Genomic DNA, 21,402 nt, shown 5'->3' on the forward strand with positions numbered 1-21,402 from the left:
TTATTAGCCCTCTGTCAGATGTTGGGTTAATGAAGATCTTTCCCACTCTATAGGCTGTTGTTTTGTCCTAATGACAGCATCCTTTGACTTACATAAGCTTTTCAGTCTCACGAGGTCCCATTGACAATTGCCTCTTAATTGAGACTGACTGTGTGGCCAGGAAGGAAGTGGACAGTACATGGGGCCGAAACCCAGTCCTTTACAAAGCTGGGCAAATGCTCATTCATAAGTGACATCTAGCTCTTGGTCCTTCCCACTTCATTAAAATCTTACTGACGTGTCAATTTACTTACCACAAAACTCAGAAATGTCAGATGTACAAATCAGTGATTTCAACCAATGGTTTGAGTTGCATAGCTGTAGATAGATACATAACTCTCATTTTCTTTCCCCAGTAAGATTCCTTATGCCCTCTTCATTCCTAGTCTCATTCCAGGTAACCAGCTTTCTGTCTCTTTTCTAGACATTTTGTAAAAGTGAAATCATAATATATATGGTCTTTTGTGTTTGGCTTTGGTTTTCTTTTTAGACAATGTAGCCTAGATAGTCTTGAACTCATGATCTTCCTGCCTCAGGTGGGATTACACCTGGGATTACAGACTGCTTGTGCCACTATCAGTGCAGTTCAAGTAGTTCTACAGCTAGTCATTAAGAGAAGGCTATGGGGAGAAAACAGTATGCTCCTAAATTGAAAAAAAAAGGATAGAAAAATAAAAATGGAACCTTCCCCAGCCACCTTGAATTCAGGTTTTAGCCTTAGCTGTATAGAGAAAGATGCCAGTTTAACCCACAGGTCCAGGTGTTCACAGGCAGGCACCGCCTTTCGAGGCTCCTGTAAGAACCTCCTGGCAGTTGGCATCACAGCAGGGTGAGCATCTTTAAGAAGAAGTGATTATATTGCAAGGCTCAGGGTCAGGCTTCAGCACTTGCAGCGCTGCTCTCTGAGAATTAGCTCTGGCCGGCCTGTGAGTGACTGTGGTCTTTTCTCAGGCGGCGCTCCTGATAAACCAGCATGCCTTCTAGACCCCACATTGTAATGCCACTGTGGGGTCCCCCCCACGAATCCTGGGGACACAAGTTGCGTCCAGACTGTAGCATGTAGGAGATTCATTGTTGGCTTTTGAAGAGTTCCACACTGTTTCTGATGAGCAGCCCTATACCAGTCTTCTGCCCTTTGTGCACAGCAGAAGTTTCAGTTTCTTGACAATCTTCGTTTCTCTTCTTTTGAGACAGGATCTACCTGTGTAATTCAGCCTTACATTTATGATTCTCCTGCCTCAGCTTCCTGAGTCAAGATGGGACTACATGTGTATGATATCAAGCCCAGCGACACTTATTTTGTGAATTTTAAATGTTATCTTCTTAGTAGTTGTCTTAATGTTTGTACACTAAATGTTTATTTAGTTTTAAATTTGTGTTTTCCCAGTGACTAGTGATGTAAAACATCTTTCCATGGGCTTATGTGTATGTAGCACATCATGACCACATATCATTTTGATAGCTCTAGGCTTTGTTGTTCTTGAGATAAGGGATTGTTAGGTAGCTCTGGCTGCTTTCTGATCAGGCTGGCCCTGAACTCAAAGAGATCCGCCTGCCTCTGCCTCTCAAGTGCTGGGATTAAAGGCATGAGCCACCATGGCCCAGCTAGCACTAGATTTTTTTTTTTTTAAATGTGTAATTTATATTGACTGAATGTAGTGTGTGATGACTGTAATTCCCGCTTTTGGGAGGCAGAGGCAGGACAATTTGCATAAGTTCAGGGTCAGTTGGGGCTACTTAGTGAGACTGTTTCAAGCAAACATCTCTTAAGTGAAAATTCTGGGAATAATGTTGAAAGTAATTTCAGTTACTTAACATTTTTCCTGCCTGGAACAAACAAAACACTACTGAACAGGCAGGCAAACAAACAAAAAAAAACTTTCTGAGTTCTGCACAGGAAATTAATTTGTAAAATTGGAGTCAGTCAGTAAGCTGAGAACTTAAAACTATAGAATGCTTGTGTGGATAACATAAGGTCACAGTACACAATAAGCCAGTGTTGGGGACTCACAGGAACAAAAATATCTTATTTGTTTGAGTGATCTCTGAGAGCAGTCCTGTTGGTTTAACCAGCACACCATGTTGGCCAGTTGAGAAGTCATCCAGTTCAACTTTACAGTTGGTAAAGTGTCTAGGATATAAACACATAAACGTAGCATTGACTATGATTCAGTAAGTATATCACAATAGAACCAGAGGAATGTGAGCCCTCCTGAGTAACATGACACTGTAAAGGATTAGAATAATAACCGAGTGGGTAAATCAGATGCTTTGTGGAGTGACTTGGTAGCCATTAAATACTGAACACTGACAAAGGATAGCAGTAATTCTGACTGTGCTAACAAAGTTATTAATTTGTAAAGTTTATTTGGAATGTGGGAGATGAATCAAGACAATTTGAAACCATTCTAAGTTTTTAATCTTTGATATATTATAATATTATAACACAAACCTACTGTTTATTCAGAAATACACAGTAATGGGGAAAATGAGGACCCAGCGGTATAGTTTTCCCTGCATGATGTTTAGCACGCCTCTTTTAATTAGAAACAGGTAGATCTAAAAGCAGTGTGGTATAATGGCTATTGGTTGTCCAGTTGGAAATAGAAACTTTCTGAAAGTTCATAATCAAATTCCAAAGAGAGGAGTATTATTTTAAGTATTACATTTATTTATGTGTTGAGTGTTTGCATGCATGCGTATACATACCATGGCATGCATGTGTGTGTGTTCAGATGACTCACAGAACCTGGCTTTCTCCCCTACCATGTGGGCCCACTGACTGACTTTTAGTCAGCTCGCTTGTTGGTAAGCACCTATACCATTGAGATGTCTTGCTGTCCCTGGATGAGCATTTTGAATGTAAAATATTAATAAAACACTATCGTAAAACATCTAATTTTAGTCTTAGCACAGATATTAAAGTTAAGCCAAAAAGAGGACAAATTGATTCATAAAATGAAGTTCTAAATTAAAGTGCATTTTATTAGCCCTATTAGAGACAAACTCATCAGTATTTTTTTCGCATAACTATTTCGCATTCAGTTTTAATATTTATTGCCAAAGAAATTTAGCCACCGAAGATAAAACTAAAAGTTTTACTTTTGACTTCTCATTTCTTTGTGAAAATTTGAAAGTTTTCATGTCATACTATAAAAACTCTTCCTCTGCATTTTAAAAGATTTACTTTTTATTTTATGCATGTGGGTGTTTTGCTTGCAAGTATGTATGTCTACCATGTGCATGCAGTGCTCCCACCCCCAGAAGGGAGCACCAGCCTCCCTGGAACGGAATGAAGTTACCTGGGCCCCCTGGAAGAGCAGGCAGTGCTCTTCAGTGCTGAGCCATCTCTCCAGCTTCCCTGCCCATATATATATATATATATATATATATATATATATCTGTCTATCTGGCCTGGAAATTGCTCTTTAGAATAGGCTGATCTTGAACTCACAGAGATACATGTCTGTTACACAAAAGGTATATATGTGTGTGTGTGTGTGTATGTATATATATATATATATATATATATATATATATATATATATATATATATTACTATTAATATGTCTGGAAAAGTTTCTCTTTTAACCTTAGGAATATCTATCTATAAGAAATAGCAGTACATTTCCAAGATGCCCTTCTGTTGAGACAGGGTGTTGGTATGTAGCCCAGGCCAGGCAGCTCTTAAACCTGTGGCGGTTCTTCTGCCTCAGCAGCCCGAATTCTGGGATTACTTACTGGTGTGAGCCATTATGTCTGCCCCCAAATACATATACTTTTTTATTCACTTATTACTAGTGTGTGTGTGCGCGCGCGCGTGTGCGTGCGCGCACGTGCAGTATGCTTACCATGGTGGAGGTCAGAGAACAACTTTGGGGAGTCATTCCTCTCCTTCCACCTTTATGCAGGTCTGAGGCTGGACCTCGGGTTTTCAGGCCCATTCAGTAAGTGCTTCCCCAAATCCAAAATACCCTTTTAAAAATTAGATGTTTCCATTTTAAAAGTAGGTACAAATGCAATATTGATAACTAGAAGATTATAATTTTATGGTTCCTTATTACTGATTAATCTGACTTGATATATTTTATCTTGTTTAGTCCGGTCAATTCAGTGAAGATATGATACCCACAGTGGGCTTCAACATGAGGAAAGTAACTAAAGGCAACGTCACAATAAAGGTACGTCGGCTCCTCAGACTTACTGCATGTGTGTGTGTACATGCCTTCATGTGTGTGTATGTATATGTGATATACATATGCATGATTGCATGTGCATTTGTATGTGTAAATACATGTATGTCTGCATACATGCATGCATGTGTGTTATGTATTGTCCTTTTTATAATTGATTTAAATTGTAATCAGAAAAAATTCTGTTTTCTCTGGTTTTACCTGCTACGTATAATTGCCAGGTAATGGAAGGCATGTTCTGAAAGACTATAGATCAGTCATTGATGTTTTCTGATAGGTCGAAGTGTTTGAGAGTTGAAGTGCAGAAGCCCATAAAGGTCAGCGTACCATATGGGTTAGTAGAAGTAATATATGATGTCTCGAGAGTTCCAGGAAACAACAGTCCTATCTTCTGCCTGAGTAGTGGTTTATATTTTAGCTCAGTATATGGTGGTAGCAGATATCATAATCCATTTTTTTCTTTTCTTCATTATTAAGCCTAAAGTTGAAACCAAAATAGTTGTAAAAAGTGTAGCTCATTTTTAGCATCATTTCCTTTTAGTTTCCGTTGGGGGATTTAACTTTTTCTTGTAGCCTTTGTTTTCATTCTGTAATTCCTACGAGTTTAGGCCTCTAGCCTGAACCAGTGACCGTTTTACCCAGCTCTTATTGACAGATGTGCTTCCTAAGTTCTCCTTGGCTCTTTTGATGACACTCTTCATTTTGTTGCCTGTGTGTCTCTTTATTCATTTTGCCAATGTTAGTGCTTAAGTTGGAGTGCCCCAAAGTAGGAGTTTTATGTCACAGTGCCAATAGGGCAGGCAGAACAGTGAAATTTTTATGGAAAATTCTAAGGGAAGGAATGTTGACTTTGTTGTCTACAGAACAATTCAAAAAAACTTTAGTAGATCCCAGGCTGCTGGGTTTTTTTTTTGTTTCTTGTTTTTTTTTGGGCATCCAAGTCTGGATGTTGAATGATTTTGTAGATGGTAAAGTTGTTATCTTAAAGTTGTATACATCCATGATTGAAATGTGCTGGCTAATGCTTATTAAATTATCATATTTGACCAAGTCATTGCTCAAGCAGAAGTTTAGATCTTAGTATCCACATCTAATTAATTTCAAGTTAAGATTTTACAGATTGAGTTTTAGTTTTAAGTTTTTAGGGCTGCTTTGGTTCTGTAACAGTTGTTATGTTTTTGTGATTGCTCTCCACTCTTCATCAATGACTACCTGAAGTATCTTTCTTAAGAATTGCCTTGTTTTCATTAAAGATCTGGGACATAGGCGGACAGCCCCGGTTCCGGAGCATGTGGGAGCGGTACTGCCGAGGAGTCAATGCAATTGTGTAAGTCAGTGCCTTATTTGTTGTTGTTTCGTTTGGGTCTGCCAGTTATTCTTCAAAGAAAAAATTGTTTTGTAATGTCTTTTCACTGGCAGCTGCAGTATTATAAGTTTTAAGAAACTCTAAAATCTGGACTTATAGTTCATCCGGATTCATAGGGACGGCGTGCTGATCACTTTGCTTTCTCTTTAAGTTACATGATAGATGCCGCAGATCGAGAAAAAATAGAAGCCTCTCGAAACGAACTGCATAATCTTCTAGATAAACCACAATTACAAGGGATTCCAGTAAGTTTGGAGAATTTGGTTTTTACATTTGCAGTTACATATTTAACACTGAGATTGGGTCAGTCTTGGTATCCCTGGAGATTGGTTTTAGAATCCCTAAATCCCACAAACTTGGAGGTCTCAAAACTCCCTACCCTTTCTTTTCTCCTCATTTCTCTTCTCTCTCCCCTCTTCTCTTTTCTTCTTTTCCTTTCCTTCTTTGAGATTAAGCTTCATGATGTGGCCTAGAACATTTGACTCTGTTGCCTCAGCCTCCCAAATGTTGGAGTAATAGGAGTGTGTCAACATACCTGGATTCTCGGGTCTTTTGTGGAAAATGGCATAGTATTTACATGCAAACTATATACATTCTTCCATGTCCTTTGAATTACATTTAGATTACTAATGATATGTGATATAAGGAAGTGCTGTGTAATCGTTGCTGCCTGTACTGGTCAGGGAATGACAGCAGAGGGGAGTCTGTACATTCTCAGTGAAGTTGCAGTGCCCTCCCCTCCCCCAATATGTTTTTCCTTAGTTTTATTTTTGCTTTATGAGATAGATTTCACTGTAGCCCAGGAAGGTCTACATCTTGCTGCATAACCCAGACAGGTCTCAAACTGGTCATCCTTCCGCCCTAGTTCCTCAGCACTAGAATTAGAGTTCTGAGTCTCCGGCCTTGCTTCCTGTGTGTTTTTGGTGTGCAGTTAGTTGGTTGGACATGGGTGTGGAGCGTATGAGATAATTATGTTTGCAATTAGTAAAATGTGTTCATTTTTACAGGTTAAGAGTAATGGCCCAAACATTGTGAAATTGAATATATCTTTTAGATCTTTCTCTTCTACTTATGGTGTTTTCTCGTTGAAGGAGTTATTTGAAGTATTTCTGTTAAGAATTGCTTGTCTCACCTGAGTGAGGTGGCTTATGTCTGTAATCCCCGTGTTTGGGAGACTGGCAGGGTTGCTGTGAGTTCCAGGACAGCCTGGAAAATTCTGTGTTGATTTAAAGATCTCATGTGTGGGGGAATAATCACTCTTCTGGGGTGTGGTCTTAAAAACTAGGGTCTCCTTTGCTCATTGTTGCTGGGTCCTGGATATTGTAACTGTCTATAGATGCCTTAACCAGACTGTGTAGTGAGAGCAGTGCTTGATTCTGGGGATATAGTAATAGACAGAAATTGTTGGGAACACTGCATGCCAACGGGGAAATAGATTGAGTGGGCATTTAATGGTGCAGCTCTGGCAATCAGTATGAGACAGGTGCTGAAGTGTTTAAGAACTGCAGAGATTTATATAGGTGGAGGTGAAGGAGGCAGGCGTAAGTGAAGGATGGAGATCTGGAAGGTGAGCGAGAATGTGAATGATGGTGTTGGTTGGTAGGGAAGAGTTCCAGGCACAGACCCTTGGTGGAAAGAAGCAGTTTCTAGAATCCAGAGCCTTGGGCGTAGCTAGGTTGAGTGGCTTGCTGAGCTGCTTGTGTCACTAGAGAGTCATGCTTATGTGAGTGCATGGATTTAAGCATACCACTGATAGAGCTGTAGAATGAGCTGAAGTGGTGGAGAAGGACTGCGATAATATGAGTGGTTTTAGGAAGCTCTCTTGGGAGTTCTGTGATAAGATAGTGCTTAGGTCAGGCCAACATGCAGGGAAGGAAGGATTTCAGAGATGAAGACAGCTCTGAACCATGCTCTCATGGCAAGTGCTCTCTGTAATAGCGATTCTTTGTTTGTTTGTTTGTTTTGTTTGTTTGTTTTCATTTCCTATGATTTTTCTATCAGTTTTGACCATTTCAGTGTGTGTGTGTGTGTGTATGTGTGTGTTTAGAAAAGGCCTCACTTTGTATACCAGGCTGGCCTCGAAGTGAGATATCTGTCTGCCTCTGCCTCTAGAATGTTGGAATTAAAGTCAGGGGCTAGACCTGATCCTCATACAATGTATTTTGTTCATATTTCCGATCCACTCCTCCCCCTAACTCCTCCCAAGTCCACCCTCACTCAACTTTGTGCCTCCTTTCAAAAAGGATTTTTTTAATGATCCATTGAGTTCAGTTTATGCTGCTGTGTTCTCATGGATGTGAGATTAATGATCCATTGAGTTCAGTTTATGCTGCTGTATTCTCATGGATGTGAGATTGGTTCAGTTTCCCAGAGGCCACACCTTTAAAGAAAACCGACTCCTTCCTCTAAAGGCTATAACTATACTAGCGTCTCACTTAGGGGTGGGGTGCTTGCGCTTCTTCCCTCCCTTTTGCTAGAATGTTGACAAGCTTGGTATTCAGGGTGTCATTTGACTCTGGGTTATGTGCCCATGGCATTGTTGAAAGAAAAGCTGGAATCTCCATATTTGCATTTGATTGACAGATACACCCTTAGCTGTAAAGATTGTCTCTTTTTAAAGATAACGTCTCTACATAGCTCCGGTTATCTTGCAACTAAATCTGTAAAGCAGACTGGCTCAAAATCACAATGATCCACCTACCTCTTCTGCCTCACCTGGCAGCAGTGAAGGTTATGTCTTTCTTAGAAATCTCACAATGTACATCACAGCCTTAGAATTTCTTATTTAATGCTGTGGATTAAATCATTGGACATGTGTACGTGCTATGGCTTGTGTTTGGATGATTCCACAACTTGTGGGAATCCTTTGAGCCCTTCTGTTGTGTGGATCGAACTCAGGTCATCAGCCTTTCCCACTAAGCCATCTCTTATCTCCTAGAGTATCAGAGACTGTAGATTTTAAATAAAAGTTGGCCACAGACTGAGTTGAGCATGCCTTTATGGTAGGAGTTATACAATACCAGGATAATTAATAAATGAGATTGGATACTAGTCACTCAAATGTGTATTTATTTAATACTTCTCAAGTGCACTTTAAGATGAAGGCATATGTTAACATGAAAGCAGTTTTGGTGTATTCAGAAGCTACAGTATGTTTCTGTAACCTTTTTTATGAGACTTACCCATAATCTTTTCTTTTTAAAGGTACTAGTACTTGGAAACAAGAGAGATCTTCCAAATGCCTTGGATGAGAAACAGCTAATTGAGAAAATGTAGGTACCAAGAAGAGGGACGTTGAGAAGCTTGCTTGTGTAGTAGACTGCCATCTGTTTTGTAAGCATAATGTTATTCAGTAATGATCATACCAGGCTCTTAGTTTGATAAACTGGGTAACCAGAAAAGTAAATCTTTAAAGTTTTGTTAGTGGAAACTATTCTTTTGTATAGTAGTGGAAAGTCTGACAGTGGCCAACAGTGTTGACCAATTGTGTTTCTTCTAGGAACCTGTCTGCTATTCAGGATAGAGAAATTTGCTGCTATTCAATTTCTTGCAAAGAAAAGGATAATATAGGTAAGAAATGGTGGTTTTGGAAGAAATGAGTGCTGTGGGAAAGGACTCTGCTGGATGGGAATGGAGACATTGTTAGATGGTGTGATTTTTTTTTTTTTAATCTTTTAATTTTTTTTTAAATCTTTTAATTTAAATGTATGCTCATATTTTTCACTGATGCCTTATTACACTAGGAGACATAGCAATGAATGGAGATATTTCCTTTTGGTTCTCATAACTAGAAGGGGTAGAGACACAGATATTTCTAAACATCTTTCAGTCCCTAAAGCAGAGAATGAGCACAGAATGTCAGTAGAGGCTGCTCCTCGTGGAGGTTTTAGGGCTTTGTACTTTTCTTGAACCCAAACTACTACTTTAAATATTTTCTAATACTTACTAAATTAGAAATAGGAAACTTGGGAGGAAAAACAATCTTTTATTACTGTCAAGAATAAATGTCAGCCAGATAATTTTTCTAAAGGAACAAGAACAAAATGGTCAGCTAGGCAGGAGGGTGGATACCTGTAGTCCTAGCTCTAGAGATGCTGAGGCAGGAAGATTGCTCTGAGTTTGAGGTCTGCTTGGGTTACGTGGTGAGTGCTAGGCCAGCTACAGCTTGGTAGCAGAGCCCTGTCGCCAAGCGGAGTGGAGATAGGTAGATGAAAGTCAGGCTTGGGTTCCTTTACTAAAGATACAAGGGGTTTGGCAGTGGTGGTAAAAGTTGAGTAGTGTTTGAGTCTGTCTGATCATGGCTGACTAGGATGAAGTAATTTGTAATTTCAGTGCTTCATCTATTCAGTGTTACTGAAGCTATGGAAACCACCGTTCCTCGGCTAGATTCAAACTGAATGTTACAGGAATCAGAGTGCCTATATATGTGGAGCAAGAAATAAAATTGACAGCTAAATGGATCTTATTTACTGGATCAAGACGTTAATTTTCAACTTTATAACATACTTTAATTCCAAAAAATATAAATTCAATCAATTGTTCCATTAAGTATTTGAGTGCACATGGTTTTGTGTTTTACTGTCCCCTTCATGTGGCAGGGGAGGTGCCCTGATCTGAGGACTGTGTCCTGGAATGGCAGGAGGAGAGTGTTTATTCTGACAGTCCTGGGATTCCTTCTGGGTTTTTGTTTAGTTTTGAGGACTTACCTGTCTGTCTTCAGGATCTTATCTTCTGTCCAGTAGTTGTGAAGGATAGAAGGTTTTTCTTTTTTCTTTTTAAGTTTCTTAAATATGAGAATGGGGTCATTTTACTTCGGGCTAACGTTTCCCTTCTGATTTCACATTGGTGTAGTAAAAGATGTAGATGTGTTTCAACAATTGTTAAGTCATTGTTTTCTCAACTGTGGATAGTCACTTTTGTAGAGCTCCCAGCCCTAATCTATATTTGATGTATATGGTCTACAATTTCTGTACTGTGGTTATCTGGGAGTATGTACGACTGAATTTAGTTATCTTTCACGCTTGGAGAATAGAGTACACATCTAGTGGATTCTCCCATAGCCTCCAGGTAGTTAGGACATTTTAAAGAGCTCAGGACAGTAATTCAGTGATGTGTTTTAGCTGCCCTCTCAGTGTGTGGACTTTTCCTGGCTCCCTCTAGGCCCGGCAGCATTGACTGTCTGTAGGTTCCTTGTTAGTTGCTTCTCTTCTCCAGATCTTTAGGATTAAAATGCCTCTTGTCAGATCCTCTAGAAATTGAGATGTGAGCCACTTGGGAAGCAAACCAGTTGTGCCTGGGCATGGTGGCACATGTTTTTAATCCCAGCACTAGGGAGGCAGAGGCAGGTAGGTTTTTGTGCATTTGAAGCCAGCCAGGGTAAATAGATAATGTTTTATTCACATCTTCAGAAGGTTCAAGTACCCCAAGTCTGCACCTTCCTCAGTTCTCTGTATACTGTGCTTGTCCTGTCCCATCCAGTTAAGCTGAGACAGTGCAAATATTGTAGCCCTCCATGTTGTACTGCACTGGCTGGCCAATAAGCTAACATAGCTTCCCCATTTCAGATTCTCAATGATTTCCTGCTGACTTGTTAGCCCCACTTTATCTTAGTGGTTTTCAAATACATGTGTTTCCCTAGGACATATGCTTTTAAAATAATTTTTAGTGCAAAGTAATGGGTTTCATTATGACAGTTGCATGCACACGTTCTTTCTTCCCTCTGTCCCCTCTCTATTAATTTCAGTTCACTCTTCCTCAAGTGGTCCTCATATCTCTTTTTAGGCTGTGTGTGTTTGCGCATGTGCATGCATGTGGATGGCATAATTTTGTTATTTATGACTGGATAAAACTCCCAAGACATTTTGAGGTGTCTCAGAGACTTTTTGGTTGTCACAGTGGCACTGGTTGTGATAATAGCACATAATGAGTGGTTAAGACCATGGATACCCTAAAACATTCTGTGGGGATACCCTAAAACATTCTCATTAAATGAGAATTACTCAGCCCTAAGTGCAACAACAACAAGGTTTTGAAGCCCTGGTCTAGGTGTCACCGTGAGTAGCAGCCCCATTTTCCTTGTGCCTTAGCTGCATCTCAGCAGTCCCTCCTCTACAGTGAGGCATGCCTTCTAAGACTTCATGTTTTTTCCTTTCATTTGAAAGCCAGTCTCTGAGTGGCATCAAAGCCCAAGTGTTTATTTTATCTTTTATTACAATTACAAGTTTCTTGGTCAGAGAGTTTCTTTCCTATGTGCCTTCCTGGCAGTTTGTGATTGGTTCCTGATTTGACAGGTGATATGTGTAAAGAAAGGCACTGAGTTCACCATCGATAATTGCCCTCTTGAAACTCAGGCAATGCAGTACACATGCAGAAGAGACCTAGCACCTTAAGTATTTAATGTATCATGTGTTTATTTCTTAATGCTGATTTCCTAACTCTCACTTTCCCCATCTTTAGATATCACACTTCAGTGGCTTATTCAACACTCAAAATCCCGGAGAAGCTGAGACCTCTTCTTCGTCTTCCAGTCCCCTTGGCTCTAACCTTAGAACTCCTGTCGTTCCTCTGAAGTACTTCCCAGAACATGGTCCTTCCTAAACCCAAGAAATTGCCTTTTTCAGAGTTTATTTCTCATGTGCACTGCTGAAGATGTGTATTCCTATCCTTAATAGCAAATCAGCTGGAGTTGTCATGATAAAAGTCAGCACACACTAAAAGGCTTCATACACGTGTCTAGTGTGTTGAGGCCTCTTTCCTTTCTATTTTAAACACCCACATTTTTGACCATTTTAATTAAGAAAATTGCATATTACCATTCTGGTCTTTCTGGGCCAGATTTTTGTATTGGTTTTCAGTAAATGTCTACCTATTTCATTACAGAGTCCAGTAGCTTCTACTACTGGTATGGACTTGATGCAGCATGGAATTTCTAGTGCCACCCACAGTATTTAGAAAACCTTTAAGCCTGACTGATGTGGGATATGGACATACTGTTTATCCCATCTCACATATGCATGTGAAATGTAGACTTATACTGTAGGAATAATTGGTCTGTCAGAGTTAACAAGGCACCGGGTCAGAATAGTGGCTTCCTTACACTGGAGATTTCCTACCTGGTGAATTTTAAAAAACTTTCTGCTTTCTGAAACTCCTTTGTCAGCAGATAGCATCTGGGGAGGTGGGAGGAGTGACAGCATGCTCTTTTCTATCTGTCCAGATCATTATTTTTTTTCCCCTTTTAACACACTTTTTTAAAGGGATGGGAATTGAAGATTTTTTTTTTTCAAAAGCTTTCATGAATTTAGAGCATTCCAGCTAACGTAATAAAACCCTTTAAGAATGTCCGACTTCATATGAATCCACGTCTGTTCTTTGTCTCCAGGCACCCACCCCGTGCTGCTGCATGACACCCTTAATTCCTGACTTTTTATATCTAGTCATGAAGTTGACTTTCAGCACAAAGGATACTTACAAACAAATTCTTATTTTTTTCTTACCAATGTAAGGTTTGGCACTCTTTTCACTGGTGCCACTAGACTTACTGATTGTGACAACTCTAGACCTGCCTGCTTTATCTAATGTAATCATGCGCAATGTCTACAGGTTGTTTGATGATCGGCCACACAGAGAACGGAGGAACCAATGCTGTTTATTGTTTGCTATGATACAGAGCTGTACAAAAACTTACAATGAACATATTTTGTAGCTTAGTGATCTCCACGTACATAAAGGGACATATTAATACTGGTTGACTTGTAAATTGATACTCATGCCGATGTAGTAGATAGACCCCATGCTCCCACCTGCTTATGTGTTGCTCACACTGTGTGTGATTTGTCTCTCTGTTAAGCAGCACCTATGTCAACAGTACATATTCAGATGTGTTGAGCACTCCAGGTGTAGTCAGTAGGAAGCTCTTTTACTGAGTACCGTTTTAATTTATAGACTGCCACGGCCTTAAGAACATTCTGGACAGATAACTGCACTGTGTTGCACAGACACTACTTGCTTTCTCCATTCACATTCTTACTGAGTAGAACCTGGGCTGTAAAGTTCTCTTCTTAGTCACGGAGGCAGGTTGCACTCTTCCTGAATTGGATGGGTGGTTTGAATAAAGGGATATTTAAACTTTGCTCCTGTAGCCCAACATGACTAATGGTCACTGTGAACCATTTCAAAGAATGTGGCAACTTGCTTGTGCCTAAAAGGAGGGATTGGAACCAGAATGTTTAACTAAGCGGGGACTGCATAAGTTCTTGTTAATTGACCTATGGAAACCTTAATTTGTTTATGTGTCTTTCCATTGCTTTCCAGCATTTCAGGACATCTAAAAGCTACTACCAACATTTTCCTGTGCATAACCTCTGCATGTGAAAACCTAACAGTTACTGAACTTTGTAAATACGTAAATTTTTTATTTAGGTGTGGATGCATTTTTTGTCTGTTTACTGCTCCTCTCAGCTTTATTCAATAAACTTGCATTTTGAGGGTTGCATTGACAATTTTACCTTAAAATGTATCATGATGGAAGATGCAGACCTTTGGACTCAAATGGGAAAATAATCACTATGGAAAGGGCTCCACAGACCATGTGCTGGAAGGTTGTTGCCTCAGCTGTCCGAGGTGTTGATGGGATGAACTAGAAATAAACTTTTACAGTGTCTACAGAATTGGTACCATGGTCCCCTCCCTTCTCTCTTGCTTGGAGAGGATTCTATTACATATACATTGAGTGGCACTTGGTGGGCCGGTACTGAGGATTGAGTCTTATCTTCACTAATGCTGGCTGGGCACTCTAATGTCACCAAGCACACACTCTCTTCTAGCCCCAAGTCTAGGACTTTAAAATGGTGGAGGCAAGTAAAGAATTTTATCATCCAGTTTCTTTAAAAAAAAATTACACTGCCAGAAACTGAACTTAGGCTCTTGCATAGGCTAGGGAAGCCCTCTACCACTGAGCTACATCCCAGCTTAAAAAAAAAAAAAAAAGCCATAATTAAGAAATTTCAAACATGTCTACTTCAGAGAGCAAATATTTTCATCCTCTGACATGCTGTTTGGGGGCTAAGGAGATGGCTTAGTGGATAAAGCACTGGCCTCCTAAACTGAAGTTGGGATCCCCGGCAGTAGATGTTAGGCCCACAGTGTGGTTTGTCTGTAATCCCAGGACTGTGGATTCTGGCAGGGTAGAGAGGGAGGCATCAATGTGGCCAGCTAGACCAGCTGAGTGAGAGAGCTCTGTTTCCTTCTGAGGATACACTGCCTCAGTAGTTAAGGAGGAAAATGATTGAGGAAGATACCCAACATAAGCCCTGGAGCTCCGAGTGTGCATACGAGTGTGCATATGGAGCTCCATACTCACACACATGGGAATATTCATACACAGGCATGTTCACCAAACACATGAAGAAATAAAAATACTGATTTTTCCGAAGCTAATATTGTTATCATCTGGATTATAAGCTATATTGAGTTTTGAAATGAGCCATTGTAGAAATGATTTAAATAAGTTAGGCTGTCGTACATACTGTCACTCTCTGTCACTGAGTGTGTGATTTGGCATACCTTTCACAAGAATTTACTATTGTGAAATCCATGGTAATAAGGAATGTGAGTCTGGTTAGTTCAAAAATGGAAAGTTTATTATTTTAAAGTGGTTGTTTAAAAGGTTTTGCTTTGTATCCCAGGCTGGACTCAAACTGAGGGTCCTCCTTCCTCAGCCTCTTGAGTGCTGGGATGATGGGTGTGTGGCTCAGAACAGATTTCTAAAATTTGTCTTTTTGACTCTGATACATAAATTGGGTGTTTTGGAGCATGGCTGCTTTAGTGCACTTTGTCTGGGAAAGTGACTTCCTTTTGCATCTGACATTGATTTGGTAACTTCATCCTCTCAGAAGGTCTGGAGGGTGGAGCCTAAACGAGGTCCAGAAGATACCAATCTGTAACACCCTGCTGGCCAAGGACTCTGAAAACGTGCCACTGTGAGGAGACCGACCGTCCATCATGTTTGTTGTTTGAAAATATCATTTTATCGAAAACTGAGTGTTCTTTCAGCAGTGCACACTTGTGAGTCAGGAGACTTAAGGAGAAAACTAGTCATGCAATTGGGAGCATTACAGACTTCCTCTTAAGTTGTTCTTCTACAAGTTGGCAGGTGTTTCCTGTTGGTAAATATCCTCCAGAGAGTTCTATTTAAAATTGAGCTATTAATAAAAGTGGGTGCCCTTGTTATTGATGCCTCCTGTGTGTCATGGGGAAACATAAACAGGTCAGTGACATTCTAGATAGAATGCAACGAGTAGAGTCAATGTAAGCAGTATCTGGGGTCACTGCCAAAAGGAAGGAATGTGGTGCAGAAGTTTCAGTATAACATGCTAATGTAGCCTGATTTCGAAGAGTGTCATCTTGGCACTTGGGGGAATGCCCCCTTTTCCTTCTCATTAACTGGTAGTATCCCTGGTGAGTTGCTGATGGCTTTCCAGTCTATCCAGTGAGGATTCCCACCCCAGTTTCTTAGTGATTGTGGTATACTAGAGGTGAGGATACGCATACACACACACACACACACACACCACTTGCCTAGTGACTATGTTAAGTGTTTTTTATATGCCATCTACTTGAAAATACAGAAATATTTATTTCCTCCACTTTGTTTTAATGTAGTGTAAGGGCTAATCATCACAGTTTACAGAACGATGCAGTGACGTGGATGAAAGGCTTAAAACCTACAGGCTTATGCTTTTGGAAAGGCCTTTACAGTTGTATGCCCTTTTACTCCAAAGCTGTTTAGAACTAATAATAACACCTTGTAGCTGCTGTAGGCTCAGGAAGAATTCATTTCAGCTTTTGAGAAACCTGGGACACTTAGAACTAATTCTTCCTTTCAAAAAATAAGGGGGTGGGGGGAGCCAAGTAGCTCTCTGGCTTCCCTTTGACATGGGAAGCAGAACAGTAGCCAGTCAGTTCATCTGTGACAGTGGTAGGCCCTCAGTTGTTACACAGTATGTCCCATATAATGGGTTTTCTGTTTCTTTGTCTTTTAACTTTGTATCTATTTTTATAACATTTCAATTCCCATTCTGCAAAATGAAATTCACATTGCTATTGTCTGTTACACCATTTGCCACAGTTCAGAGACCGAACATTTAAGTTGATTTCCCTTTGTGGGACAGGAGGGCTGGGGGAGGGCAAGGAAGCTCACTATCATTTGTTTGTTTATTTTTGGGACAGTTGACTCACTGTGCTGTTCAACTGTCTTAGTCTTTTGGTCTCAAAGCAGTCCTGCCTTAGCATCCTGTGGAGGACTTCAGGCATTAAAAAGACCAGGCTGCCTCAAACTCACTGGAATCTACCTGCTTGTGTCTGTGAAGTGCTGGGGTTAAAAGTGTTAGCCACCATGCCTGGCTGAATAAGTTAACTTTTAATAGGCAACGTTACTTGTTTCAGAAATTAACAGTTCACAAGAGATTGTCTTGGTCCCACTCACATAAAAGTAACCCCTGCCTGGCAGCATACCAGTTTATTTTCTTCTTCATATCATTATTAGCAGGGCCTACTACTACAAGTTTTTGTTTGTTGGGTTTTTGTTTTGTTTTTGTAAGTATATGAGAGAGTTTGTGGTAAGTATTGTTCATGTCTTAAAAGTGGGGAATATTTTGCAGCAGGGGAAACAGGTGCAGAAACTAACTTAGCAAGGCTACAGTTACAAGGCAGGATTCTGACTAGATTCTCAGCTGTCTCTTTGGAGCTGCACGGTAAAGCTGTACCTAAAACGAAAGTGACTTTTTCATGCTAGTCCTGAGGTACTCTTGTGAGAATGTCTATGTATTTGGAGGAACTTGTCACAAACCTTCCCATAATATTCCATTTGGAGCAGAGGCAGGAGGATTACAGGTTGGAGACAAACTGGGGCTACATAGTGAGATCCTGTCTCAGAATTTGTTTTTATATTTAAGGCTGGATATTCTGATTAGATAGAGTTGTCTCAATTTCATCAGCTACATTCAATCTGAGTAATCTCAGTCTAAAGGAACAGTCCCAGATACTCCATCTTTAGTTTTTTTTTTTTTAAATGAAGATAAAATAGGAATACATGCTAGTGTCCTGAAAACCTGTTCTATCGGCACTTATTGTCAGTTGTTCCATGAAAAGCGTTTTTCATAAACTAGCTGGTTTTCTCTGGTTATTAGGCTCGTCGTTTAAAATTAGGGCTTTTCTGTAATGTGAGAACAGTTGCTGTCATCAGTGGCTGACAGCTGACTAGAGTGCAAGCTAAATTTCAGCAAAAATTTGCACAGAAGTAGCTTACGGAGGAAACAAAGCATAGCTTTAATGTTCATTTTCAGTTTGTGTTAGCTCCAGGGAGGCAGAAACTAGTTGTTCCGTGTCAAGAACTGGAATCAGTTGGTCTTATACAAGTTTATCCAGTCCAGTAACTTCTTTCTTTCCTTTCCTTTTTTTCTTTTCTTTTCTTTTCTTTTCTTTTCTTTTCTTTTCTTTTCTTTTCTTTTCTTTTCTTTTTTCTTTTCTTTCTCTTCTTTTCCTTCCTTCCTTCCTTCCTTCCTTCCTTTCTCTTTCTTTCTTTCTTTCTTTCTTTCTTTCTTTCTTTCTTTCTTTCTCTTTTTTTGTATACTGCTCAAGCCTTTGAGTATCATAAAATAAGCTCTCCCAACCCAAAGAACTTAAATTGTTGCTGGCTGCTCTGTTGTACCCTATCACATTGCAGGGACTATTCTGACCCCAAAATGGAAGGAGAATGTCCCAGGATTTACCTAAGTCCTCCCTGTCATTGCCTTCAGGTTGGTGACAGGCATTACTGATTTCGTTACTTCCGCAATTTTTTTATTTTTATGTTTTGCAAGTTTGATAGACACAGGGTGTAATCTTAGGAAAGGCAAAACTTATTCAGGCACTCCAAGTGTTGAAAGCCACAGCCCTTAAAAAGCGAAATCAGTAACCTTAATTGTAGGAATTAGTACTTAGAAGGGATTAAACCCCCAATCTGCCCTACATTTCCAAGGTCGCCTTTGCCTAGCACTGCGATGAGATGATAGGACTGCCAGGAAAAGATGTTTAAATAGTTCTGATGAAAATGATCTGGTGTTAGTTCCCCTTCTCGCCTTGTTGGGATTGGATGTGATCTTGGAGTATTTTAGAAGTATTATGAATGTTTTTTTCCAAGTTAGGCGTTCCAATAACAAAACAAAAAATCTGGACATTTCGTGTGGTCTGGACCAGGGAGTCCCACTCCCACCAAGTTAAAAACCTTTCCTAGATATTCGTAAGTACTTCCTTTGCCTAAAGGCCCTGGCCCTTACCTTTCTCACACCTACTACTCCACACCTGGACGGGCTTTCTCCCATCCATCTTCTGTTCAGGGACACCATTGACCCGGGCTAGGGCGGGTCAGAGGCCATGTATGTGTCCGGCTCCTGGAGCCCCCGTGCCGCGCTCCTATTGGCTGGAAGTTCTATCCCCAAAAGCCAGAGCGACCTAGGCTCGCCACGCCAGCTAGACCAGACTCGGAACCGCCCAGGGGGCGTGGCCCAGTGGCGGGGCGTGGCCTTGCAGTCCGGGCGGCCTATAGAGCCGGAGGGAGTCCCCGGCCGCGCCTCTCGAGGCCGTGCCGGTCGAGGCCAATCCCGGGCGGCCGGAGGGCGAACGCGGGGCCTGGCGGGCCGGGCCGGTCCGCGGGGCGGGGGACAATGGACCAGTTCCTGGTGCGTCACGAGGGAGTTCCTTAAAGGGGAAGTGAGCGGGCTCCCGGCGGACGCGCGGGGAGGCGGTCGGCTGGGGACGCGCCCGGCGCTTCAAAATAATGCCCGCGGCGGACGCGCGACCATGCAATGGCGAGCGCTCGTCCTGGGGCTGGTGCTGCTGCGCCTCGGCCTCCATGCGGTGCTCTGGTTGGTCTTCGGGCTGGGGCCCAGCATGGGCTTCTACCAGCGGTTTCCGCTCAGCTTCGGCTTCCAGCGCTTGAGGGACCCGGACGGCTCGGGACCAGTTGGTCCGCCCGGAGGCCCGGCCTGGCTTCATCGGCCAAGACGCGGGACGGAGGGGCGGCTTGAGACCCCACCAGAGACCGGACCGACCCCGGGACCGGGCGTGTGCGGCCCGGCGCACTGGGGCTATGCCCTGGGCGGCGGTGGCTGCGGCCCGGACGAATACGAGCGGCGCTACAGCGGCGCCTTCCCGCCGCAGCTGCGTGCCCAGATGCGCGACCTGGCGCGGGGCATGTTCGTCTTCGGCTATGACAACTACATGGCGCACGCCTTTCCGCAGGACGAGCTCAACCCCATCTACTGCCGCGGCCGGGGGCCTGACCGCGGAGACCCGTGAGTAGCCCGCGCGCTGCCTTCCGCCCCTCCGGGTCCCTGAGAACACACCAGGGTCTTTAAGGTCCGCTGTAGTCCGAGGTTCCTCCTCTCCTTACCCCAGTGGACTGCCATCCCCTTGATTCTCCCTGACCCTCCAAACTTCAGGACAGCTGTCCCTGTCATTGTCTGTTGCAGATGGGGAAACTGAGTCCCAGAGACCGGAAGGGACAATCACAGTGTCCCTTGCTCCAGATGGACACATATCGAAGTGCTGGTTATATAGGTTTCCTTTGGAAAACTCCGCTTCAAAACGAAGCCTCCCCACTGCTGATCAGAATGCCACACCCAAAGCTTTAATATGAAGATTAAGGAGCGGGTTCCTAGAAAGGGGCCATCTAGTGAGGTGGACACCCGGATTGGGATGAGGCGTTAAGTGTTTCTCCTTTCCAGGGGCCGCAGCCTAGACTGAGGGGAGCTTGTTGGCAGGAATGGTAGTTGCCTGGCCCAGATTGGCGATCTGGATACTTGAAGGATGATTTCTTAAGCGCAGAGTTGACTGACACCGTCATTCCTTGGTACCATCCTAAACACCAGTGGGGTGATGGTGCTGTCAGAAGGTCAGCCAGTCCTCGCAACCCACTAGCCACGTATGGGAAGGTGGAGTTCCGGGGTTACTCGAGTGGACTTCAAAGTCCAAGACAGCAGGACACCCAGCCAAGTTCCTCCTCCCTGAAGGGTGTGCGTTGCCACAGACCCAGTCAGGCTGGTTGGTGACTGTCGTGTTTCCCTCTCCTTAGATGGCAGTGGAGTTGTTGGGTTGTTCGTTGTCTTGGCATTCTATATGGACACCCTTGGCCATCTGGCACGTGCATTTTCCTTTACCTGATGGAAGCCGGGAAGGATTCTTAGTTTCAAAAAGGGAAAGCTAAGGGTTGATGAGATGACTCAGCCAGTAAGGGCTCTTGGCAGTGTGCCAATCAGACGGGAGTTTGGTTCCCCAGGACCCACATGGAAGAAGGAGAAAGACTCGAAGAGACTCCCGGAGTTGTCCTCTGACCTCTACTCACACTCCATGACTCCCACACACAGCTAGCTAGTACTCTAAAAGGGCAGGAAGAGCTATAAAAAGTGGGTTGGTTATCTGTAGATTTGTGTCTGAATTTGCAGCCCGATGAGCTTTAAGAGGGAGCATCTCACACAGAGGGCCTGGGTCTTTTCATAGTTGTAGCAGACTGATGCACTATGTATAGATATACACGTCAGCCTTTGTATATGTTGTAAAACAAAAAACAAAACAAAACAACAACTAAACCAAAACCTTCCTACTTTATTTCAGCAGTGTGGGAGAATTGAACACATGAAGTTCTTTATAGCTGAGCTAAATTTCAGTCTTTTTTTTTTTTTTTTTTTTTTTTTGGTTTTTCGAGACAGGGTTTCTCTGTGTAGCCCTGGCTGTCCTGGAACTCACTCTGTAGACCAGGCTGGCCTC

At 42.1% G+C, this 21,402-nt stretch overlaps 2 protein-coding genes across 2 annotated transcripts in view; both read left to right on the top strand.

Moving 5' to 3' along the window:
* The window catches only part of Arl8b (ADP ribosylation factor like GTPase 8B), a 42,111-nt gene extending 27,844 nt beyond the window's left edge, over positions 1–14,267 (top strand). Inside the window, exons 2-7 of the mRNA XM_021164831.2 lie at positions 4,140–4,220; positions 5,486–5,559; positions 5,750–5,843; positions 8,803–8,870; positions 9,098–9,168; positions 12,055–14,267. Of these exons, the coding sequence (XP_021020490.1) occupies positions 4,140–4,220; positions 5,486–5,559; positions 5,750–5,843; positions 8,803–8,870; positions 9,098–9,168; positions 12,055–12,104 (438 nt within the window). The 3' untranslated portion in view covers positions 12,105–14,267. The remainder of the gene's footprint in view (positions 1–4,139; positions 4,221–5,485; positions 5,560–5,749; positions 5,844–8,802; positions 8,871–9,097; positions 9,169–12,054) is intronic.
* A 5,046-nt stretch (positions 14,268–19,313) lies between these two features.
* Positions 19,314–21,402, top strand: part of Edem1 (ER degradation enhancing alpha-mannosidase like protein 1) — a 26,674-nt gene continuing 24,585 nt past the window's right edge. Inside the window, exon 1 of the mRNA XM_021165114.2 lies at positions 19,314–19,931. Within this exon, the coding sequence (XP_021020773.1) occupies positions 19,438–19,931 (494 nt within the window). The 5' untranslated portion in view covers positions 19,314–19,437. The remainder of the gene's footprint in view (positions 19,932–21,402) is intronic.

Source organism: Mus caroli, chromosome 6, assembly GCF_900094665.2.
Source record: "Mus caroli chromosome 6, CAROLI_EIJ_v1.1, whole genome shotgun sequence".
NCBI classification, from domain to species: Eukaryota; Metazoa; Chordata; class Mammalia; order Rodentia; family Muridae; genus Mus; species Mus caroli.